This window comes from Leiobunum rupestre, chromosome 2 (assembly GCF_980474605.1).
Source record: "Leiobunum rupestre chromosome 2, qqLeiRupe1.1.hap1, whole genome shotgun sequence".
NCBI classification, from domain to species: Eukaryota; Metazoa; Arthropoda; class Arachnida; order Opiliones; family Sclerosomatidae; genus Leiobunum; species Leiobunum rupestre.
The window spans coordinates 65,654,410-65,679,924 of NC_143385.1; the positions used below are offsets into that span (position 1 = coordinate 65,654,410).

The following is a 25,515-nucleotide window of genomic DNA, read 5'->3' on the forward strand; positions in this document are numbered from 1 at the left end:
AATTTTATGTTGTCAAAAACATTTTTCGTTGCCATGGCAAAACCGTGACCCATTGAATATATTCCCTTTAGGATTTTTCAAGTTACATGAAGATCTACCAATCCCTCGAGTTTGAACGAAATCGGTGTGTAACACCTCGGGTCGTCTCCTTGTGAGTGTAGCGGCCCTCCGGTATATATATATCCCTATGGGAAAATTTTAGCGGCCCAGCTCGCCTCCCCCTAAGCACGGCCCTGGTTTCACAGATATTGCGTCATCTCTACCCTACGTCATATTTGATGTAATATTTGACGTCATTGAATCTCAAATGCTGATTATGCCGTCGCACAATTAGCTCTACTTCTGATAAACCGACTTCCATTATTTTAGTAAACAAACCTGTTTGAACAACCAAGGCTTAGGAGCTAAAATGAACTACAATATACTGTCAAGTGCTGTTAATGCAATTAATATGCAAATTAATAAAGTTTTCGGAGACTCAGGTTCGAAATTAAATTCGCATTGTCAAATAAAAGAAGCAGGTTCATTGGAAAAAATAGTTAAAATTCAGGTTGAGCTTTTCTGGGGCATCTACAAGGTTGGAGTCTTTCCAGATTCTTTTAAGCCTAGGCCTAACTCTTCTAGCCTTGGTATGGGTTTTAAAAACGCTGGTGAAATATCCCACTTCGACGACCTGTTCCATTTTTGGAAAGTGATCTCTGAACCAAATCGTATTGGTCATTTTCCCCAACCTTTTCTTTTTCTAAACTACTCATAACTCATTATTTAACTTCATCCCACAAACCGAGCGAGTTTATAAATATCAATAAAGCTGCATTGGGCTGACTAAAATTCCGACACAAAAAATTCCTTCTCAATTTAGAAGTTTTCCATTGGCTTAAACAAATATGTTAGTAGCCAATAGTGTGACTACCAAAATTACTAAGATGAATAAAAAGGTTAAAATCTAACGTAGTCCACCTTTTTACTGGTTCGTGGTGAAACAAACCGTTAGTGAAGATTTTTGAATGGAATAACGGTACAGTGGCATACTTATGAGTAATTATGTTGCATATGCTATTAGTAATTATTTGTACTAGCTGACACACTTATGGAACGTTATTTTAAACTTAATTATGGTACTTCTGGTTATTATAAGTACTTAAAGGACTGACGGCTTACCTGGCAAGTACAAATAGTACAATTCGAGGTCCATTGCTCGTTTTCGACGTATATTCTGCCTTCATGTTGACATATTGATTTATCATGGCAGTTGTCCACTAATTTGTTGATGTTTTCTTGTAATACTGCGTTCTAAAAAATTTCATTAAAATTTAATATTTCCATTAGAAATTTATTATTTTCGTTAGACTTTTTTATTTTCATTAGAAATTTATTATTTTCGTTAGAAATTTATTATTTTCGTTAGAAATTTATTATTTTCGTTAGAAATTTATTATTTTCGTTAGAAATTTATTATTTTCGTTAGACTTTTTTATTTTTGTTAGAATTTTATTATTTTCGTTAGAAATTTATTATTTTCGTTAGAAATTTATTATTTTCGTTAGAAATGTATTATTTGCGTTAGAAATTATTTATTTTCATTAGAAATTATTTATTTTCATTAGAAATTATTTATTTTCGTTAGAAATTTATTATTTTCGTTAAGAATTTATTATTTTCGTTAAGAATTTATTATTTTCGTTAAGAATTTATTATTTGCTTGATAAATTTATTATTTTCGTTAGAAATTTATTATTTTCGTTAAGCATTTATTATTTTCGTTAAGCATTTATTATTTTCGTTAAGCATTTATTATTTTCGTTACACATTTATTATATTCGTTAAGAATTTATTATTTTCGTTACACATTTATTATTTTCGTTAGATTTTTATTATTTTCGTTTAAAATTTATTATTTTCGTTAGAAATTTATTATTTTCGTTAAGAATTTATTATTTTCGTTAAGAATTTATTATTTTCGTTAAGAATTTATTATTTTCGTTAGAAATTTATTATTTTCGTTAGAAATTTATTATTTGCGTTAGAAATTATTTATTTTCATTAGAAATTTATTATTTTCGTTAAGAATTTATTATTTTCGTTAAGAATTTATTATTTGCTTGAGAAATTTATTATTTTCGTTAGAAATTTATTATTTTCGTTAGAAATTTATTATTTTCGTTAAGAATTTATTATTTTCGTTAAGAATTTATTATTTTCGTTAAGAATTTATTATTTTCGTTAAGAATTTATTATTTGCTTGATAAATTTATTATTTTCGTTAGAAATTTATTATTTTCGTTAAGCATTTATTATTTTCGTTAAGCATTTATTATTTTCGTTAAGCATTTATTATTTTCGTTAGACATTTATTATTTTCGTTAGACATTTATTATTTTCGTTAAGAATTTATTATTTGCTTGAGAAGTTTATTATATTCGTTAAGAATTTATTATTTTCGTTACACATTTATTATTTTCGCTAAGAATTTATTATTTTCGTTAAGCATTTATTATTTTCGTTAAATATTTATTATTTTCGTTTGATTTTTATTATTTTCATTAGGTTTTTATTATTTTTATTATTTTCATTAGATTTTTATTATTTTTATTATTTTCATTAGATTTTTATTATTTTCGCTAGAAATTTATTATTTTCGTTAGATTTTTATTATTTTCGTTTAAAATTTATTATTTTCGTTAGAAATTTATTATTTTCGTTAAGAATTTATTATTTTCGTTAAGAATTTATTATTTGCTTGAGAAATTTATTATTTTCGTTAGATTTTTATTATTTTTATTATTTTCATTAGATTTTTATTATTTTTATTATTTTCATTAGATTTTTATTATTTTTATTATTTTCATTAGATTTTTATTATTTTTATTATTTTTATTAGATTTTTATTATTTTTATTAATTTCATTAGATTTTTATCATTTTTATTATTTTCATTAGATTTTTATTATTTTTATTATTTTCATTAGATTTTTATTATTTTCGTTAGAAATTTATTATTTTCGTTAGAAATTTATTATTTTCGTTAAGAATTTATTATTTGCTTGAGAAATTTATTATTTTCTTTAGAAATTTATTATTTTCGTTAATAATTTATTATTTTCGTTAAGAATTTATTATTTTCGTTAAGAATTTATTATTTTCGTTAAGAATTTATTATTTTCGTTAAGAATTTATTATTTGCTTGAGAAATTTATTATTTTCGTTAGATTTTTATTATTTTTATTATTTTCATTAGATTTTTATTATTTTCATTAGATTTTTATTATTTTTATTATTTTCATTAGATTTTTATTATTTTCATTAGATTTTTATTATTTTCATTAGATTTTTATTATTTTCATTAGATTTTTATTATTTTCATTAGATTTTTATTATTTTCATTAGATTTTTATTATTTTCATTAGATTTTTATTATTTTCATTAGATTTTTATTATTTTCATTAGATTTTTATTATTTTCATTAGATTTTTATTATTTTCATTAGATTTTTATTATTTTCATTAGATTTTTATTATTTTCATTAGATTTTTATTATTTTCATTAGATTTTTATTATTTTTATTATTTTCATTAGATTTTTATTATTTTTATTATTTTCATTAGATTTTTATTATTTTTATTAATTTCATTAGATTTTTATTATTTTTATTATTTTCATTAGATTTTTATTATTTTTATTATTTTCATTAGATTTTTATTATTTTTATTATTGTCATTAGATTTTTATTATTTTCGTTAGAAATTTATTATTTTCTTTAAGAATTTATTATTTTCGTTAAGAATTTATTATTTGCTTGAGAAATTTATTATTTTCGTTAGAAATTTATTATTTTCGTTAATAATTTATTATTTTCGTTAATAATTTATTATTTTCGTTAATAATTTATTATTTTCGTGAAGCATTTATTATTTTCGTTAAGAATTTATTATTTTCGTTAGACATTTATTATTTTCGTTAGACATTTATTGTTTTCGTTAGACATTTATTGTTTTCGTTAGACATTTATTGTTTTCGTTAGACATTTATTATTTTCGTTAAGAATTTATTATTTGCTTGAGAAATTTATTATTTTCGTTAGAAATTTATTATTTTCGTTAATAATTTATTATTATCGTTAAGCATTTATTATTTTCGTTAAGAATTTATTATTTTCGTTAAGCATTTATTATTTTCGTTAGACATTTATTATTTTCGTTAAGAATTTATTATTTTCGTTAAGAATTTATTATTTTCGTTAGACATTTATTATTTTCGTTAAGAATTTATTATTTTCGTTAGATTTTTATTATTTTCATTAGATTTTTATTATTTTCATTAGATATTAATTATTTAATTGTCATAACAATCTCAATAATTTAAATAATATATTTAAAATGAAAATTATTAATAATATCAGAAGTATATAAGATTATTATCTAATTTGTGAAGTATAAATCTGACCTATATAGTGAAACAAGTAAACTAGCAGATTCTATCTTGGAAGAGTTTCGCTCCAAACCAGAATTACAGCTAAAAATTAATTATTATTATTATTATTAAATATATTAATATTATTAATTAATTTTTTAAATTTATAATTATTAATTAATTAATTATATTAATATTAATAATTAATTAATTAATTATCAATAACATTAATTATTATATTTTTATAAATAAAATATTACTTCGCCTGACACTGTAGGGACTATATTGTCCATGTGTAATTGTCCAATCTTATTTTGAAAAAGAATTTATGTGCTTATAAAAACATAATATATTTCAAGCGAATACATTAACAGCATAGCAATGGATACTTTTATCAAAGAGGTATATTATTCATTTCTGGTAATATTTATGATTAGTTTACTCTTTTTCTCATGGAATTACACTCTAAACTAATTTAATGCCATTGTTATTTTGGACTGTTTTGACGATCAATAAAATATTTATTTATTTAATTATATTTACCTCATTTTTAAGTTGATAAATTTGGTTAATTAAAGATTCCTTCTTCAAGGTTTCGAGATCATCTTCACTAAGACTTTCTGAATAATTAATTCATCAATTAACCCAGTTATTAATTAAAGGTCTTATGATAGTAAAAACGACTTACCTTGGTTTGAAAATGCGCCGTGTGAAGAAACCAGAATTAGTAAACCAAGTTTAAACAGCGTGCTAGAATACATTCTGCAGCCTGGTTAGTCACTACATGTTTTTATAACGCTTCGAATACTGACAAAATATTTCGAACTAGAAATGTGTTCGCGAGATAATCTACCAAAAGAGACCCACCAAATTCGAAGAAAAAATATAGTTTATTTATATCACTTCGAATTTGACATTGTACATTTGTATTAGAATAATTTCGTTATTTAGTTTGCAGTTAGCTTGATACTTTCGTGGTAATCTATATGGAAAAATCAGCTCATATTTATAGTAGATTTTATACTAGGGAAGACTCCTATTTCGCTGACTTTCTAATTATGCAAAGATTATGGGTTTGAGGGGGACATTTTGGTGCTAGTATCGCATTACGGTCAATGTCTGTTGACAGTGTTATTACAGCTGGCTTTGACTTCGTCGCGAATTGTAAGGTTAGTTTTTGGTTTATGAAAAGGATGCTAATTTTTATCTGATATTTTGTACCGTATTGAATAGAGAAAACTGTACCAGTCCGTGCCTTCGACAGAAGTGCTAGGTTACTCGGTGATTTATTGTATTTTACGCTTATTCATTTGGTAGTGATAAAAATAACTCGTTTCGCGTGAAAGTTTTATTATATTTTTTATTACAAATGATTGGCTCTGAATTCGTTAAGAGTTAAGTTGTATTTATGACAACTTTGAATTAATAAAAATTTCAATGGAAATTTGCAAACTCAAATTAAAATATATTAAATTAAATTTATTTATATATTATATAATATTTTACTTCATTTATATTGATAACTGTGATAATTCATTTGAAAAACCAAGGCTTAATATAATGTATGGTTTACTTTAAAGCACAAATATTTTATAATTTATTGTAAACAAAATCGTCTTATATACAAACAATTAGTTTAATTTAGTTTTGAAATACGAATGAAAAACATAAATTTGTATCAATTTAGCTACGTTTGTATTGAAATAACAAATGTTCAAATCGTTATTTTTGCTAATTTGTAGAAATCAGCGCGTTTCGGCGACCTACCTACAGACGTAAATTGCTTACTAACCCTTGTATGACGAATATTTTAACTGTAGCAATATATAGTAAACTCATCGAGTTATGCTGTGGGGTTTTTTTTTTCAAAAATATTATTTTACGTAAGTGTAACGAACATGATTTGAATCGATGTCAAACTTTGGACCTTCCGTCCTAAATAAGAACGTGAATCTAATGTTATTTTTTTATCTTATCATTGCTGATAAAGATTGTCTATTTGATGATATAATTTGATTCTCAGAATTTTAGTTGACTGCGTAAAAAAAAAAAGATTTTGTTTATTGTGAAGCTAAAACGTCGGTACAGAATTTTTGTCGCATAAAATTGTGTTCTTATTCAGTTTTCCACGCTATTCATAAGTTAGAAAAGGTACGTAATATTTCATCTATTTTAGAAAACTTGACATATTATTTGTAATACGGTTTAGAATCTTTCAAAGACGTTAGAATAATTTGAGATATTTTTCGGTAAATGTCTTTAACGCAACCTTGGTTTCTCCGCAAATAATCTCTAGCAGAAGTAGATAACCTTCGATAGAAGTTTGATCTTTTCTTTACTGTTAATATTCTTCCTTCAAAAGACGTGAGTTACACTATATACTTCCGGTTCTACTTAAGCTAAATATAAACCTGTTTTTGTTTAAATAAAAGCTAATGTAACAATATTTTTTTAGTGAGTCTTTTTCGCCAATGAAAACATAAAATATAACTCGTCTAAGGACTGACAACTGTTAGCGAGGTATTGTCAGGGTTTTTCAAATATAGGAGGTTCGATTACGGAAACTTTCGAATGGTGATCATACGTCAGATTTACATTCCCGAATTCGTCCCCTCATTTAACGATATTGCACAAAAGCGCCATCTAAATGAATTATATTGAGTATCCATAATTAAAAATATTTACCGAAAATATTATTTATTTTTGAAGATATATAAGTAAATATATTTAATAAATAAATAAATAAATTAATTAAATAATTAATCGACCCCACTATTTTTTTTCACGATATTTTGTTAATCTGCAATAGATGGCGCAGTTGGCTAATTTACGTAACATCCGCCTTTCATCACCTAGGTGGGGTAGGGAAGAAAGTTTGATTTTACTAGGCGAAAACTATAGAGTAAATATATTTTACAAGATGACGTCAGAGGGTAACCTACGTTTTGTGACGAATTATTTGTAAAAGTGTAATATTGTTGTATTAGCCAATTCAAATGCAAGCAGTAGAATACAATTCAGACCAAGCAGGCGTTTATCTTAACTATTTGTGTATAGTTTCAAAGGGAAAATATACCAATAGCTTACGGAGTAGTATAGTTTCAAAGGGAAATATACCAATTGCTTATGGTGTAGTGTAGTTTCAAAGGGAAATATACCAATTGCTTACGGTATAGTGTAGTTTCGAATGGAAAATATACTAATAGCTTACGGTGTAGTTTCGAAGGGAAAATATACCAATTGCTTACGGTGTAGTGTAGTTTCGAAGGGAAAATATACCAATAGCTTACCGTGTAGTGTAGTTTCGAAGGGAAAATATACCAATAGCTTACCGTGTAGTGTAGTGTAGTGTAGGTTCGAAGGGAAAATATACCAATAGCTACAGTGTAGTGTAGTTTCGAAGGGAAAATATACCAATAGCTTACGTTTAGTGTAGTTTCGAAGGGAAATATACCAATAGCTTACGGTGTAGTGTAGTTTCAAAGGGAAAATATACTAACAGCTTACGGTGTAGTGTAGTTTCGAAGGGAAAATATACCAATTGCTTATGGTGTAATGTAGTTTCGAAGGGAAATATATCAATAGCTTATGGAGTAGTGTAGTTTGGAAGTAAAAAATTTGTAAAGAGCAAAAAGTATACATTTCGTCCCGATGGTATAGGGTCGTAATCAAACCTCCAAAAATTTAAACAACCCTGCTTTTAACAATCTTTTGAAATGTGTATTTAATTTACGTCGTAGATGTAGACTTCTCTCGTACGAGATCCATAACATAATTCTGAACATAGAAAGGCAAATTTAAAGCCACTTATCCGAAACGGGCCTATTGTCTTAGAATTGTTTTAACCTTATCAATTGATAACGGTCCAAATTCCGTGAACACGTCTAGGGGCTGACGTTGCGTTCCAGACATTTAAATTGTTTCAAATTACAGCAAAAAAATCCGCATGGCTTCGTGGAAAAAACCGTTTTTGCCACCTAGCATCAACTCGGCGCAAATGTACACCAACCTCAGTTTGAATCTGAGTTGCGGCTCGTGTGCACCGCCTTACAACAGAAGTCCCACGTTGGCCCGTGTGCCCGAGAACAGCGAGGTGGACTTGAGTCCTACCTCGACCAGGTCCAAAAAGTCGCCGTCCAGATTGTCGCCTTCCTTAAATCGGCAACAGTCCAGCCCAACCACGGTTCCCAGCGGTACTAGTTATCAGTCGGTTCGAGCAGCCGGACGCGGCGAAGATTGGAATAAGTAAGGGCATAAGTCTATTATTACGTACGTAGTCCATAAGTGTGTCAGTTAGTTGAAATAATGAAATAATTAATATACATCGAGGGTGTCCTGTATGTGAGCAGTCCATTGCAATTTATAGTGAAATTCTTCACCAATAGATGTTTTTATAAAATAAAATGAATTAAAAGTAAAAAATAGAATATGTTACTCTTACGAAATACCGACACACTTACTCGCGACGTAGTGATAACTTATGGTAAAGGTTATACCCGGAAGTGACTGTAGCAAAGTAAAAAAATTTGCTAGTTTTTTGGGATTTTATTAATATTTTTAAACACATTCTCAAGGTTAAAAAGTAGTTTTGACTTTTGGGTACCATTGCTATGGTAACAGAATAATATATAGTGGTTTTACCTATCTTTTTGCAGTTTGCAACGATGTATATTAGATTTGTTTCGAAAATCGGAACCTGCACTAGAAGCTGGGGAATTAACTATATTACATAAAAATATGAGGTAATTTTTCTCTTAATTAATTAACTCTATAAATAATTTAATAATAATATAATTTTAGGAAATTACTGGAATCGGAAACAGGACCTTTTATGTATGATTATTTCAAAGTAAGGGTTCACATTTCATGGCGTATGAACTTTAATGATATTTCTGATATTAATTAATAATTTGTTTAATTATCAAGCAAGAGTTACTAACTAAAGGAATGATAATAATACGGGAAGAAGTTAAGAAATTTTCTGGTGCGTTAATTATTCATTTAAATAGAATAAAATCGTCTGCTATTGGATTTGAATTTTAGCAAAACTATATTGTTCGTTAAGCCTTGCCATAAGTTTATAACATAGGTATAAGAATAACATAGATACCTTACGCTGCGTAGGGGCCCGTGAGAAGAACACGGAAGAGACAGCTAGCAGGAAACCCATCTTTCCTGGATGGCTACGTAATAGTGCCATCTATTGGTGACCAAAATTAGAATCTGGAAAATATTTTCTGAATGCGTTACGTAATAGTGCCATCCATCGGTGTTAAAAATTAGTATTTGGAAAAAAGAACGCGGTAGATTAGGCCTAATAATGTTGATAGGCATCCTAGCCCTATAGTAACGTTGAGTTGAATTCATGTGTCATTTCTTTGCTTTTGGTGGAAAGATGGCACTACAAAGTCGCGCATCCAGAAAATACGCGCTGTCTGCTAGCTGTCACTTCCGTATCAGTCCCTCGTAGAATTGTGTATCTATACTATTTCATATATCTATGGTTTATAATTATGTTTTCAAGTCACGTATTTCTACATCACTCCACAATAAAATGTCAGTCATTATGTCGACTTAAAGGGAATGTAACCTGCAAAGCAACCTTTATGAAAGACCCCTTCAATTTTAAAATTTTTCCTGTACAGTGGCGCCAAACATTTCTAAAGCCAAAGGCAAGAGCGGACAGAGCTGTAAACGTTGGTGTTCCACACCAAATACCTGAGGTTATATTCCCTTTAACTGCCACACTTATGGAACATAATTTTAGCCTTTATGGCCTTGTTTTGAGCATCAGAGTTTTTGTAATGTTTTATTGTTTAGGTGAGGAACTAATTGAAGTATTGGGCAAAACCTGGGACAAGTTTTTCACAAAGATCTTACCATATTTGGAGGCCATCATGTACCCGGTCAAGGTACAAATTTTATTTCGATGCTACATGTTGGCGGTTAAATGTTTGGAGGATAAAATTGTCCTACAGACCCATTCAATTCGCCTTTGAAGAATTGCGAGATTTCCTTATCTGCGAAGATATATAGATGGCGACACCTTCCCATAACGGACAAAAACATTTCTCTTTTTTTTTCTAACCCATGGAGCAATAAATGATCGGGACTCACTGTTCAGGCTTTAAAAAGTACGCGTGAATACTGGGAATTACCCTTTTCAGTTTACATAGAGCCACGTATTGGCAAATGCAAGAAGCTCATAAACTGCTGGATTTTCGTCTGCTAAGCAGACGCTTTATTGAAAAATCGTCTGCTTCGCAGACGAAAATCCAGTAGTTCATGAGCTTCTTGCATTTGCCACTACGTGGCTCTATGGCTCTATGTAAACTGAAAAGGCTAATAGGAAAATAATTTTAGTTCAATGTGGACAAACTTTTCGTCGTTGAAGTAGATTTCGGGAGCGTTCACGTCCAATTTTGACCAAATGGTGCCATTTTTTTCGGTTAAAGGGGCTCCAAAGTTCGGTGGCCAAAAAAAAAAAGAAAATTGAGCATGCTTTTCATCCCCCCCAACCCTTCACTCGGCCTTGGCAAGTTGGCAGAGGCGCACCGAAATTACGCACTTTACTGACTTTACACACATTTTGCCACCGAACTTTGGAGCCTCTTTAAATGATGAGGCTTAGTAAGTTTTAGACCTTTTATTTTGGAAATTGTTTCTTTAAAAGTTTAAGTACTGGTAATTAACCATTGTATTAAATAAAAATAACCAGTAAGCCACATATGGCTTAGGTTTTTTAACCAAATTAACATTATCGCACGTACTATCGCCTTAGCCTTCGTAGTGATAGTTGAACAGAATTCTTGAGGAGCTTCAAAGCGGCTGGCGTACCTCGGTAAGCTTTCCGATTTAGACTACGCCTACCGTGTCAAAATATCGAGAACAGTGAGTCCCCTTAGATTCTTGGGCCATGCTGAACCTGCGAAAGAGTCCAGGCTTAAAAAATATAACACACACACACACACACACTTAAAGAAAGTGTCGGCTCGACGTGAAGTAATTCTTTTTACAACAGATGTCACTAGCGTCGATATCAAAACTAGATGCTTAAGCTACATTTTGACCCAAAAGGCGGCAAATAAAAGTACCCCTCGCGTTGATTGGCTCGTTTGTAAATTTGACGATAACTTAAATTATAGTAATATTTAACAATATATTTTATATAGGATATTTAATTTAGGTTAAAGTCAACCAAGTAGAGTATAAGTTTTATAATTCTAATAATTATAAATGGCTCTCTTCGAAAAATGAACCGCATTTATTTAGGTAGTTTGGCTTTTGTCGGTAGGATGGGAGCATGAAATTTATTTGAATACGCATCTTTTTGATTGAATGAAAATAGGTAAAATATAACCTACAAATAGAAGTATGTTTCAAAGAATTAAAATTTTATTTTCTTGGCCGGTTAAAACGCACAATCCCGGAAACGTATTGTGGATTGAGTTCCCTGATTGGCGCAAGTGATTACGTAGAAGATCGAAAGGCACCGCCCATCCTAGCCCCAGATGGTAGAAGGGGTAATGATAAAGTTCGATATTAATGGTTGAAATTCATGAATTTATTCAGTTCAACCGTTGACTTGAATACATTCACGGATAGAGGGGAAATATCAAAGGAAGACCACCGTAGGCGCTGGCGTAAGCTTCAGTGCACTGTGCAGTTTGAGTAGATTCTGTGATGTAGTATCCCCCAGGACCCCCACGGTATTCTTGTTGCACTTTAAATAACGAGTTTCAATAAGCGCACTGCCGTCGATCGGCATTACGAGCAGTGTTGTTCCAGGCGGTACATTTGTACTTTTTTAATACCTTTTTGATTTTGAAGTACATAAATACATTTTGAAATTTTTAATACGTATTTAGTACATTTTGTAAATTAATGATACAAAAGTAAAATTTTAGATACGTAGTTAGTACATTGTGAAAATATGTGAAACAAAAATATATTTTAATACCATTGACATATATTTAGTACATTTCTTAATTTGGGGGATTGTTTAAAATTGCACCATCACAAAGTTTCTGCTTATCTCCGAATTCCCATTGTAACCCCCCCCCCTCGCCCCACCTGTATAGATGGCGACATTCCGCTCATAGCTCCGAGTCCGACTTACTGGAATACTGGTTTTCAAAGGCAGCTGCGTTTTAAAGGCAGTTAAAATTTCGGACTTTTGACACGTCAGTAGCAATAGGGGGGGGGGGGGGATTCAACCCCTTTTGCAGACAAAAATGTCGGAAATGAAGTGTCTTTTTAGTAATAACGTTTTCAAATTTCCCGCGCTTTTTGGTAATAAAACTTATAGATGGCGCGCGCCACTCATCTTATAAACGAAAAGTACATTTTATCCTCCAAAAGTACATTTTGACCTAGGTGGAAAGTACATTCCTAAATCGCGCCGGAACAACACTGATTACGAGTATCTATTAGGATGGTAGTGGGGTGGCGGAGTGGTTAGCTTGTTCGCCTCGCAGCAAGAGGAGCCGGGTGCGATCCCAGCTTGTGGCACTGGGTGAAAACTGGGAACAACTCCTTCCGCGTTGAGTTTCCAAGTTCTCTCTCTAACACTGGTTAAAGGAGTTTCCCCCGAGCTCTTCGGGTTCCGCTTTCCATAAAAACTTGTTGAGGTTAACGTTAATCGTTAGTGTAGGAAGCTCCGAAGCTATTGGCTCGCGTAGTTAATGGCTTCAAAAGTCGCTTGATTAGCCTAGCTGATTATTGGGTTATGGATTTTATCAACAAAGGTAAACCTAAGTTGATGTCATCGGTAACAGAGGTCACGTTGAGGTATGACGTCAAAGTACCATCCTCAACTGCTTTTTCGTCTAACTGCGCATGTGTCAGATATTATTGAAACTATCGCTTATTTTATCGCAATTAATTATATAAACTTTTATAGACCAAAAGGGCGCAGGCTATCAGAGCTACTGCTTTACTGGCGTTCAGAGATGTGATAGTATTAAAAGTCAAATTAGATGGTAAGCGTTTTAAAAATTAAGCCTTGGCCCTTAAGTCTTTATGATTACAAACTTTAATCTACTTTCAGTTGCATTGAACAACTTGACGACTACAAATCCTTCCATTAAACATATGTTGCTAGTTCTTCAGGTACTTTATAGACTACAAAATTGTTTAATAATTAATATTAAATAAAATTTAATTTCAGAACGTTAACGATGTTTATCCCCCAAGTAAAAATAAACTTCTGTTAGAGCAGCTTGTAGCCAGAGTTGTGGTCCCTTATCTGGGTTTTAATGGACTTTACCAAGGTGGTTCCGAGCCAATTATCATTTCAGCCGAACCAAGTATGGTCGCCAGGAAGAAATCCAGTGGTAATTATGTTTCAACACTTTTAATTTTTAACGTATTCATTTCTAAATGAATATCGAACTGCATATGTAGTCTGCCTTTAAAGGGAATAGAATTATAGAACCTACAACGCGTTCTTTATGGAAGACCCCATCAATTTCCTTTATTCCCTTCCCAATCAGCGATTATCAGCGCCGCAGGTGTGAAAAGCCATGGGAGGCAGCGGACAATATTGGAACCCTCGGAGGGCGACAGAAATAACAGAGGTTATATTCCCTTTAATCAGGCTTCGTTATTATAATATTGAACTCACGTTGGAAAGTACGTTTTGGTTATTTTTATTACCAAGGCTTAATACACATCTTTTCGATTGGAGGGAAAATAGGTTAAAATATTAAGAGAAAAAAAGTTTATGTAAAATTATCAACTAGTTTTTCAATAATATAGGTATATTGTTCCAAGAATTACAAGTAATTGTTTTCACTGGTTAGAACGCGCAATCCCGGAAATGTTTTGTGCATATTCCACGTCAAACGCCCGCCTCTTGATTGGCCTAAAGGTTTTTCCCACCTTAATACCATAAAGTAAAAGGGTCATGATATAGTTCGATATTAATTTCCGAAATAAAACCCATTCTAAACGTAAGCATGCAGTGCTAAGTTTTGAATTTGGCGCGTCTTTGCGTTATTGTTGCTGTAATAATTTAAGTAATCTAAAAATTTACATTTATTTATTAGACTTAGCACTAGGAAGAAGAGTTTCTAGGCCCTTGAGTGTCCAGCCAAGACAACTGGAAAATTTAAACGATTTATTTTTAATGGCTATTAAAAAGCAGCAACAGAGAGTACATTCAGCTTCAAGTTTTGTTAGGTAGGGCAGCCCTGCTACAAAACGCGTTGCATTCCAGCGCTATGATTGGTCGTCGCCTCATTCGTTATTTTAGTTTCAAAGCCAGGTATCTCAAAAACCATAAATTTTTGAAAATATTTCTTAAATCTGGTAACTAAAATGATAACTATGAAACTTTGTCGGCTTTACTTGGGAATTTTTTTTTGTATTTTAAAATCTATTTACTTGGTTTTGGAAATAAGGAAGTGTTTTTAAAACGCGTCTACGGGCGAGGTGCAAGTTAATTTAAGTGTTATTTTCGATTTTTAGTGTTTTTATAAAATAAAAGAAAAGTTTTGAATGTTTTAAAAACAATCTTTTATTGACCGGAATGCGGTACTTACATCAAAAACTCAGGACATTGAAATAATTAGGCAAAAGTATGAATTATTTTAAATAAATTCTTTGGGAAAGGACAGGAACTTCGCTAGCCTGATTCAAGTTGAGAACATGCAACTACTTAAAAAATGAACCAAAATATCAAGAAATGTACTACAAGCTTAAATTGGAAGTACATGAAATCTTATTTACATATTTACTATAGTTATAGTTATTTACAATTATTAGTTTCTTTTTTAAAAATATACTTTATCAAAATTTTTCATAAAGACAAGGCCAAACTGATCAAGAATTTAAATTTTTATTAACATTATCCGAAAAAACTGTTGGTAAATTTAATTTTTGAACATCAGTATCTTTAATTAATGGTAACTGAAAATTATCTGTAAATAAGTTAATATCACTTGAATTGTGGTTGATGTCACCGAGATCATTACTACAAGCGAGTTTCCTTCTTTGATAAGTCCTGTTAGATTTTATCGCGACTAATGGAAAACCTTCGTTGCATTGCGTAAAATCTTGCATATTCATCAGTGTTCCTTTTCTAGGGGAAACTTTTTTACTTTCAGGAGATTTGGTGGAAGTGTTTTCGGTAAACGTAGAACACGTGCTTTCCGTTTCTATTGGTAAACAATCTACGCTTATAAAATCACTAGAATTTGTGTTGAGAACTGAGGCACCACTCGTGATACATTTACTTTGTAGGGAATTTACACTAAAAGAATTTAAATTACCTAATTTTCTTTCCCTTGATTGGGTATTTACATCAACCATTGTTACTAGTGTATTGTGAACATTCGATGCGTCTTCAGGGGCATTATTATCAAGTTTTGATGGCAGTGTAATATCAGTGTTTTCCATAGGAATTTCCAATTCCTTATATATGTCAGCCATTTCTTGGTTAATTTGAACAGACTCTTCAACCGATTCTTCGTATACAGATTGATCGGTTACCATTTGGTTTTCTTTTCCCTGTATGGCTTCTTTGTAAACAATATGTGGTGCTGTTTCTTGATTTGTGCCTTCAACTGGAACATTTTCTTGCGCTATTTCTTCAGAGTGTATTGCTGGTATGTCAACTTGAACAGTTTGTTCAAGTACTGGTACATCCTGAAATGTATCTTGTACAGTTTGTTGGACAGGTTGAACTTCTTCATAGACAACTTCTGTACATTGCTCCTCCATTTGAATTTTACCTTGAGCAACTTCTTTGGGATGAAGCTGGTTTTGAACAATTTGAGATTCACCCTGACCAACATCCACACACTGTTCAAGCCGACTGGAATCTTGAATACCTTTGTCAGTTTTGGTTGAGTCTTCAACAACTTTTTGAATATCTTCGGTTGTTTGCGAGTTATCTTCAATAACGTTATTGGAATATTCTACCACTTCCCGAAAGAATTGTTCCTGTTGAGTGGATTCTGCGACAACTTGTTGAATAAATTGATCTGCTTGGGTTGTATCTTGAACAACTTGATGAATATACTGATCAGCGTGTGCAAGATTTTGAACAACTTGATCTTGAAGATATTGGTCAGCTTGTGTGGGTTGCTGAACAATTTGTTGTTGAATATACTGATCTTTACAAATTTTATTATTTGGGTCCTCAATAATTTGGCTTGGATTTTGAACCACTTGTTGAATATACTGATCAACTTGAATTGAGTCTTGCTCTACTTGAATGTAATGTTCAATTTGAGTTGTATCTTGTACAAGTTCTTGAATGTATTGTTCAGCTTGAATTGGGTCTTGTGCAACTTCTTGAACAAATTGTTCATCTGGAGTTGGGTCTTGTGCAACATCTTGAACATATTGTTCAGCTTGAGTTGGGTCTTGTGCAACTTCTTGAATAAATTGTTCAGCTTGAGTTGGGTCTTGCACAACTTCTTGAATGTATTGTTCAGCTTGAATTGGGTCTTGTGCAACTTCTTGAACAAATTGTTCATCTGGAGTTGGGTCTTGCGCAACATCTTGAATATATTGTTCATCTTGAGCTGGGTCTTGAGCAACTCCTTGAACATATTGTTCAGCTTGAGTTGGGTCTTGCGCAACTTCTTGAATAAATTGTTCAGCTTCAGCTGGGTCTTGCACATCTTCTTGGATATATTGTTCAGCTTCAGCTGGGTCTTGCCCAACTTCTTGAACATATTGTTCAGTTTGAGTTGGGTCTTGCGCAACTTCTTGAATGTATTGTTCAGCTTGAGTTGGGTCTTGCGAATCATCTTGAATATATTGTTCAGCTTGAGTTGGATCTTGCAAATCTTCTTGAATATATTGTTCAGCTTGAGTTGGGTCTTGCGAAACTTCTTGAAAAAATTGTTCAGCTTGAGTTGGGTCTTGCGCAACTTCTTGAAAAAATTGTTCAGCTTGAGTTGGGTCTTGCACAACTTCTTGAATATATTGTTCAGCTTCAGCTGGGTCTTGCACAACTTCTTGAATATATTGTTCAGCTTCAGTTGGGTCTTGCGAATCTTCTTGAATATATTGTTCAGCTTGAGTTGGGTCTTGCAAATCTTCTTGAATATATTGTTCAGCGTGAGTTGGGTTTTCAATGTGTTGCTCATGATGAGACTGTTCAATAACTTCTTGGGTTGAATTTTCAGCCTGTTGAATAATCTGTTCAGGTGTTGTTAGTGCTTGAAAGTTTTGTTGTATATATTGATCTGGTAAAGTTGGATCTTGAACAGGTTGTTGAATATATTGTTCAGAAGGAGGAGTAGAATCCTGTATTAGTTGAAGATAATGCCCAGGGTGTTCTGGATCTTCAAAGACTTGTATAAAATTGCCAGGAATCACTAGATCTTCCACAACTTTAATAAATTCTCCTGGCTGATTCGGATGTTCAATCGTATGCACCAACTGTTCTCTTGTTTGCAGATTTGGGTCCAGTATGTCGGGATCCTCGGCCATTGGAACATTCTGTTCAAAGTCATTTGAATCTTGTACTATTTGGACCACCTCTTCTGGTTGAGTAAGTTGGTTTTGCAATTGAACATGCTGTTGATCGAGTAGAGATGGGATATGTGGATGTTCTTGTTGTTGAACTGGCAGAACATATGATTCATACAGCTGTTCTGTTTCTACTATTGGTTGCTGGCGCTCCTCTATGGCAGCCTTCAGAATCGACTTATTCACAGTTTTAGTGATTGTTTCACTAGTGGATGGATTTATCAATTTCTTAGGAAATGTTGCTTTCTGAGCCTTGGAACCACCCAATGTTTGTGGTATCAGCAAGAAACGTTGTCCATTTGATGTCATCATTAAAGGACCAGAAATTTTGCCAGGATTGTTTATGGTAATAGTACCAGCCGCTTGTTTTTTAAACTTCTGAAACGCTGTAAGGTCAAAAACCATTTTATTTGGCTGGGTAGACCCTTTGATAGAAAACTTATTCTCTGAAATCTTCATGACCTTATTGAAAGCTTTGGACTCTTTTTGAGGAAATGATACTATAGTCGGTGTTGAAGACTTAATTTTAGGAAATAGTTTATTTGATGAGTCTGTTAGCGATGTTTTTTTGGTTGATTTGGAAACTCCCGCTATGTTTGTTGCAAAAGTGCTAAGCATTTGGGATGCCTTATTATCTTTCTTGACTTTCGTATTAGCAGTATTTTCAGTTGCGTTGCTTAGACACAGTTTTGGTGGAATGGATAAAACTGGCATTGTTATTGGTTTATAAACTGAATTATCTAGATGTTTTGTCGGGGGTAAGAGTACTTCTGAAGCTTTGGTCATTGTAACTGCTGCACTGCTAGTTTTAAATTGCAATACTTTTGTGGTGGTACCTTGTTGGTTCATATTCTTTGTTACTATATGTGGCATTTTACTAACCGGTACTCCTGGTTTATTACCAGGAACCATGGTTTGTTTTTGAACTATGATCTTCGCTCCAGGGTTTTCCTTGAGGGCTTTATTCAGAATTGGTATTAGTTCAAGAGGAATATCCCGGTGAGGATTTACCAATGATGAAGTCCCCGCTTTGATGGTCAATGGCTTTTTGATTTTTGTACCAGACTCTTTTGGGGTCATCTGGGAGTAAACAGTATCAATAACCTGGGCAATAGCTTGACTGCCATTACTATTAGTTGCTGGTTTTTGCGTGATGGTTACAGGCTGTTGTTTTTGAACAGGCTGGGCCAATGGACTTACAATGTGTTTCTTAATTGCATTTTTGAAAGCAATTTCAAGTTGTGTTGTTATTCTTTTAGATGTTGGTAAAGTGAGTCCTTTTGATAGCTTTGCCGCAGCTAGAATTTGAGATGCAGATGTGGGTTTTTGAATTCCCAAAACCGGAGATGAGGTGGTTGGTATTTGTGGTACTATATTGGATGTTTCTTCAGTGCTTTGGGATACAAGGCTTTGAGAAGACGTTGCTGTTGTGTATATAAAATTTTGATTTGTTGTTGTTGGTATTACTATGGCTGGTTGCTTCGTAAAGTTTTCAGAAACAATGTTCAATACATCGGAAAGAGTTTCAGATACGGCAGTTTCTGCTAGAGCTTGAGACTCTGTGAATAGAGAGAGATTTTGATTACCTTCAGTAGTGAGCAGATTTTGAGATGGGTCAGTAGCCAAGGGACTGATTTGAGACGCCAATGTTGATAATGCCAAAAGTTGCGACGCAACAGTTTCAGTTTCCGCTAAGATTGGGCTGGCTTGACACGCTACAGTCGCTGTTGAAACTGTAGTTGATGGTGTTATGTGTAATGGTGCATTAAGATTTGGTTCAGTTGGTGATAGAAGTTGTGAAGCTACTGCTGATAGTGATGCTAAATTTAGAGTAGTGTCGTTTTGAGTAGGTATTGTGGTCGCAGCAGTAAAAGTTGCTGTACCAGTCGTAGGCTGTGTTGAAACGGAAGACGTGGTACTGATAGAAGAAGCTGTGGGTTTTGTAGCACCTTGGAACATCAACTTCACAGAGTTGTTTTTGGTTAAATAAGGTAAGAGAAAATCTTTTGGGACTACTATCTGGCCATCTTTCATTGGGAAATAATTCTGTGGCACCATTATGGTTACTTCAGTCTTCCCTTCCTTGTAAACCTCATGGACTATTGGTAAAGTTTTTGGTTTTTTTGGTTTTGGAGGTGGCATGTATACAACTGGACGTTTGGGTGGATCTTTAATGACCACTCGTTTCACCTGATTCCCCTTCTGCTGTGTATTGTCCGTTTCGTTTAATACATCCACAGGTTTACCCACTTCAGCTATTTTGCCAACAATTTCACTAGGAGGACGTTTAATGTAATCCTCATCACTGTCACTGCTAATTTCAGTCACAATTTTTGTTTTAGGAATAGATTTAATTGACTTTTCCAAAAATTTATCTTTATTGAATGTTTTGGGTATGTCAGTAATTTTATAAAATGGTTCTGGTGGCGGTTTTGGTTTAAGAAAATCCAAGTTTGGTGGTGTAATGACGAACTCCGTTAAGCATATAGGTTCCAATGGAGGGGGTTTATCCGGAATTTCGTAAGGTTTGGGTGGTGGTTTTGGAATGGCTGCCTGTTTTTTGTCCGAATCAATTTTTGCGAGTTTTGTAGCTAGTTTTTCACTTTTGGTGCGTTTTGATTTTTTGTTAGACTTATCGGGTGGTTTTGCAATGTCCTTAGCTGCTGGTGGATCTTTATGTATCACAGTGGCATTAATATCAGAGTTCTCTTCATTATTAAGATGAATTGTAATGTTAATGTCATCTCCTAATTCAGAAGGCGTAACTTTACTTTTTTCTGCAATAATTTTACTCTTTTCCACTTCATGAGAGTTTTGAGACGCAGTCTTTTCTGCTTGCCGACTTCTTATACGCGCTTCCTGGCTGATTACTGCATTTCTCTTTTCATGTTCTATGATCAATTCCTCACCATCTGTATGTACTATCGTGATATTTCTTTCTGGTTGCTTTTCCTTTTTGCTTGTAAACTTTCCTTGTTCATTCCTTGGAGTAGCGACTTTTTCTCTCAGCAATAATTGTCCTTGCGGATCACGTTCAAACATCAGAGTTTCTGGATGAACTTTTTCCGGTCGGGGTGGTTGTGGGGGTTTAGTCTTTCTTGCCACCTTTTTGGGTATTTCATCTGTACTGGAAATCTTTCTTTTAACTGGTATATTTGTAGGAGGTCTGTCTTTTGTGGGCTGAACTTTGGGAATAATAAAATCTTCGTCATCCTCATCGGAATCCATGATGATTGCATTTTTCAATATAGAATTTCTTGTTGTGTTAAGCATAATTTCGTCAGACCAGGTTTTCCGCAAGTGAGAATAATTTTTATCTTGCTGTTCAGCATTTGATCCATTATTAGCTTGGTTTTTAGCCTTAAATAGCACCTTGGCTACGTGTTTTGTAGCATCAGCCTTTTCTTGTGTTTTGGCTTTTGGTTTGGGCCCATATTTTATGGGTGATGGTATTGGTGTAGATTTTGAAGCAACAGGTTTTGTTATTGGATTTTTAACAGTCAGTGTATCGGACGATTTTGTAGCTTTTGCCAAATTTTTCTTTTGTTGTTTAGGAGGAGGGTTTTCACTCGATTTTTTCTTATCATGTTTAGTCTTGGAGTAGGTCAGGAATGGATTAGGTTTGAATGGTCTCAAATTATGATGGGTTTTGCGTTCCGGATGTGGAGGCTTAGGAGGGGAATTTTCTTCATTGGGTTCATCTGATGATGAAGATGAATCTGAAGACGTTATAACAGCATTACTCTTCTTTTTCTTCATTTTAGTTGCATTTGTCATCTCTTCCAGTTCCTGTGTATTGACGATGTTTTCTATTTCGCGGGTCCTTTTCATCTTTTTCAATTTGAGTGTACTTCTCGTCTTTGTCAATTCGTGTGTACTTTTCATCTTCTTGAATTCGAGTGTACTTCTCGTCTTTTTCAATTCGTGTGTACTTCTCTTCTTTGCTATTTCGAGTGTACTTCTCGTCTTTGCTATTTCGAGTGTACTTCTCGTTTTTGCTATTTCGAGTGTCCTTTTTGTCTTTGACATTTCGAGTGCACTTCTTGTCTTTGCCATTTCGAGTGTACTTCTCGTCTTTGCTATTTCAGGTGTACTTCTCGTCTTTGCTATTTCAGGTGTACTTCTCGTCTTTGCCATTTCAGGTGTACTTCTCGTCTTTGCTATTTCAGGTGTACTTCTCGTCTTTGCCATTTCAGGTGTACTTCTCGTCTTTGCTATTTCAGGTGTACTTCTCGTCTTTGCCATTTCAGGTGTACTTCTCGACTTTGCCATTTCGAGTGTACTGGTCATCTTTTCCATTTTTGATGTACTGGTCATCTCTTTTTTATGCTTTTTTGCCTCCAGTTGTTTCAGTTCCACAACGTTCTTCCATTCAGGTACTAAATTTAACTTCTTATTTAACTCATCTAAATTGGGTTTAACATCTTCCTCAACTTGAGGCACTATAGGGGGCGCAGGGCACGTTTCTGGGCATTTTGCAGCAGGCATAACCGGTGCAGCTTGATAGAGGGCCATTGGATAGGGACGTGATGGTTTCACAATATTTGTTGGATGTGCAAGTTCGGTTGGCCCTGTTTGAGTGGATTCATTTTCTGTGGATGCAACATTCGGAGATACGCCTTTCGGTGGCTGGGGAGATTCAGCTGGAGAAGTTGAAGCCTGTTTCTTACCACTCATACCCATATCTACTCCGACTGGTAAGCGTATCACGGATTTAACAGTTTTAAATTTATTGGATAAGTCTGTAAAAGTTGTCAAAACTGGAGGTTGTTCTTCCCATTGTTTTTGAAATGTTGTTGCGGCTTGAATTTGGCAAATTACGGGATTGGTGCCTTTCAAATCCGATTGTACATTTGATTTTAAAATGTTCTCGGTTGAAATTTCTTTCTGCTCTGTTGGTCTTTCCGCTGTGTGGTCTATGGTTGCTTGAGGAACCAACACTTTAAATACATTCTGCTCCTGTTGAATATACTGGACTTGAAGTAGCATAGTTGGTACTGGCACTGGATTTTCATCCACTCTGAGAATGAAAAATCACTAATTAGTTTTCATTATAGTATTTGGAGGTAATTTTTAATACTACTTTTCTACAGATGTGACTTTGGTATATTCATTGTAATCTGGAGGTTCGTCTTTTATTTTCACAATCGTTGGATTCATTTTTCTTACCTATTGGAAATTTTTTTTTTCTATATTTAGTTTCTATTTGAATGATTGAAACAATAACTTATGTATATGCAATACTTCTGTTTAAAACTCTTTGTGATGAAGACTTTTTTAATATAAAATGATATATCCCTCAATTATTAAATTTATTTAATTTTAAAATATAGCGTAAATTAATTTAGTATTTATATTATATTTTTTACCTTTGATAAAAAATCTCAGTTCTCATATTTTCAGTTTAATCACAACCTGATATACTAATTTTTAATTACTAATGATATAATTAATTGGTTTTGGAGCGCGTTTAAACCACGAATTTAAATTTATCGCATATTTTAGTTTCTGACTCTCGTCGCTAGATGGCGTCATCTTGACCAAAACATCATAAAAAATGCGAGCGAAAAACGTCGAATAAAATGTCCACCGTCCGAAAAAACTTAACACAGAAGTTAACTCGGAACTATTTCATTATATAAAACGCGGAATTTCAAATAGATATGGTGTATTTCGCCATAATTATTAAGCTTGTGCCAATGATAAAAGTTAAAATTGGAATATACTGAATATAATTAAGCCTTATTCGTAAATAACTGACACGTGTAAATGACATAACGAGCCTGATTTAAACGACATTAATCGTGCAAAAATGAATATAGTTAATATTATTGTAACTCTAAAATCCGAAACTAAAAGTCAATCAAACTGAAACCTATCTCTTTCTAGTTCACAAATGCATCACAAGGTTGTAGGTCATATCTTATACAAAATAATGTAGGGACACCATAACTATTTCTAATAAAAATTAATATAACAACATTCATTTAATAAGTCTTACAATATATAATTTTAAATATTATTGTAATCCTAGTTAAATATTAAGTACAGATATATTAGGAAAAAATTATTTAAGCGGTTGAAAATTGGCGCTGCCGTCGGTGGCGGGTAGTCCAGTATTTGACTAGCGTACGTAACGCATTCAAAAACCTGTTACTATATATTGCCTCTATAGTGCAACTGGCAGTACTATATTAGTTAGGGATAATTTGTTGAAATACTAATGAAACCTAATCTGTTAATTCATATTAAAAATGCTCTAAGACTTACCCTAATCTACCATAAACATTAACCCTAACTCCTACTAGCGGTATGTAAAATTACGATTTGTAGATAAATTGTAGTAAAGACCGAGGCCTAAAAACCATAGACCTCTCAAGCTCTCAACCCAAATTCAAGTTTACTTTGATTGCCGCGGGATTTTGACCAAGGCTAAGTGATCGTAAATATTTCGTTAATATTCACCTTTTAATACCAAATATCCGGTAAAACTGTTACACTGGTAAGGCAGTAGCAACGATTAACTTTACCGTCAATCGTAAATATTTTACGGTAAATTCATTTTAAACCCAAAATACATTAAAATTAAACAAAGATCGGTATCCGACTTTAGCGCTCTTGCGTCGAAAATTCCGAACGTGCGACACCAGTTTCTCTAATCAGCCAATAGATGGCTCTGGCTTTTGACCCGTGAAACATTTCAAAAACGCCGGATAAACCTAGGAGGATGGAAGCCGCTAGAGACGGCCTAAAAACTGCGCGTTAACGACATTTTAATGCAATTATATTAGAATGAAAATGGGTTACTTTTATTTGATATGATGTTGATACCGTAAATTTAAGATTAATTACGTCCGTAGAGGTAGATTTATTACTATTTGTAGTTCTTAGTTAAGCTAAACATATAATAAAGATATTCGTATAATCCGTTAGATGTCGCGACGCGTTCGTTAAATAGTAAATATCAGTCGAGATATTAAATGTTTTTAAATTAATATTGTATGATTAAATAGTAAGATTAAGTAAATAAATGTTATATTTTCAATATTATAATTTTTTTTACTGTAATGTCTTTTGAAATTAAATAAAGTACTCCGTTTGGCGTTTGATCTTTTTCTAATAAGCTCTTTTAGATGGCGCCAACGCATCGCGATATATTTATCGACTAGAAACTTTTATATTTGAAAAATCGTTTTTGTAATTTATCTTTACTTCTTTGAAGATAAAAAAGGTTCATTAAGGAACTATTTTATATTAAAGATAACCTTTCCTTAATTTATTCATTAATCAACAAAACTAATTAGCCACGCTCTGTTAAAACTAATTTCGAAAATTAAGTTAATTAACCCTAAATTATTAAATACATCCGGCAGCTAGAGTTACGGTACCTTGACCAATATTTTGTCACGAACAAAATAATAAAAAAAAACAGGGCCCCTATTTTTAAAGTTTCATCAAAATAAATGAAACGTGCTTAGTATTCCCCCCTCTGATTCCACTTTAAGTAAAGTGGCGCCCCGTAGCGAATAACTTATCAACTATAAACGGGAACAATTCTAATTATTTCGCCTATAACTTTTATTGTGAAAGTTGTTCAGTGATGCGAATAAATCTATCC

At 32.7% G+C, this 25,515-nt stretch overlaps 3 protein-coding genes across 4 annotated transcripts in view; 1 reads left to right on the forward strand and 2 right to left on the reverse strand.

Moving 5' to 3' along the window:
- Window positions 1-5,170, reverse strand: part of LOC149958805 (kielin/chordin-like protein) — a 100,377-nt gene extending 95,207 nt beyond the window's left edge. Inside the window, exons 1-3 of the mRNA XM_090167251.1 lie at window positions 5,098-5,170; window positions 4,953-5,029; window positions 1,162-1,293 (exon numbers count right to left, since the gene is read on the reverse strand). Coding sequence (XP_090023377.1) covers window positions 1,162-1,293; window positions 4,953-5,029; window positions 5,098-5,170 — 282 coding nt within the window. The remainder of the gene's footprint in view (window positions 1-1,161; window positions 1,294-4,952; window positions 5,030-5,097) is intronic.
- Window positions 5,171-6,472: 1,302 nt separating this feature from the next.
- LOC149958806 (proline-rich protein 5-like) lies at window positions 6,473-14,872 on the forward strand. Of its 2 annotated transcripts, none has more exons than XM_090166200.1 (10): window positions 6,473-6,560; window positions 8,343-8,654; window positions 9,065-9,151; window positions 9,210-9,258; window positions 9,336-9,393; window positions 10,230-10,321; window positions 13,312-13,390; window positions 13,459-13,520; window positions 13,579-13,744; window positions 14,459-14,872. In XM_090166200.1, exons 2-10 carry the CDS (start codon window positions 8,356-8,358, stop codon window positions 14,593-14,595), a joined length of 1,029 nt encoding a protein of 342 aa, XP_090022326.1. In that variant the 5' UTR covers window positions 6,473-6,560; window positions 8,343-8,355; the 3' UTR covers window positions 14,596-14,872. The 2 variants fall into 2 exon arrangements, with proteins under 2 accessions (XP_090022326.1, XP_090022327.1); XM_090166201.1 differs by lacking the exon at window positions 6,473-6,560 and adding an exon at window positions 7,056-7,126.
- Window positions 14,873-15,200: 328 nt separating this feature from the next.
- Window positions 15,201-24,522, reverse strand: LOC149958807 (uncharacterized). The gene is made up of 4 exons (XM_090167252.1): window positions 24,363-24,522; window positions 22,981-23,066; window positions 15,353-22,917; window positions 15,201-15,229 (listed from the first exon to the last, which is right to left on the reverse strand). Exons 2-4 carry the CDS (start codon window positions 23,055-23,057, stop codon window positions 15,201-15,203), a joined length of 7,671 nt encoding a protein of 2,556 aa, XP_090023378.1. The 5' UTR covers window positions 23,058-23,066; window positions 24,363-24,522.
- Between the last annotated feature and the right edge of the window lie 993 nt (window positions 24,523-25,515).

Coding starts and splice junctions, on each gene's coding strand:
- LOC149958807 (XM_090167252.1), bottom strand. CDS start 23,057: ATGAATCCAACGATTGTGAAAATAAAAGACGAACCTCCAGATTACAAT. Junction 22,918..22,980: donor AAAGTCACATCTGTAGAAAA/GTAGTATTAAAA, acceptor TTTCATTCTCAG/AGTGGATGAAAATCCAGTGC. Junction 15,230..15,352: donor TGACATCAACCACAATTCAA/GTGATATTAACT, acceptor ATTCTTGATCAG/TTTGGCCTTGTCTTTATGAA.
- LOC149958806 (XM_090166200.1), top strand. CDS start 8,356: ATGGCTTCGTGGAAAAAACCGTTTTTGCCACCTAGCATCAACTCGGCG. Junction 13,391..13,458: donor ATTAAAAGTCAAATTAGATG/GTAAGCGTTTTA, acceptor ATCTACTTTCAG/TTGCATTGAACAACTTGACG. Junction 13,521..13,578: donor ATATGTTGCTAGTTCTTCAG/GTACTTTATAGA, acceptor ATTTAATTTCAG/AACGTTAACGATGTTTATCC.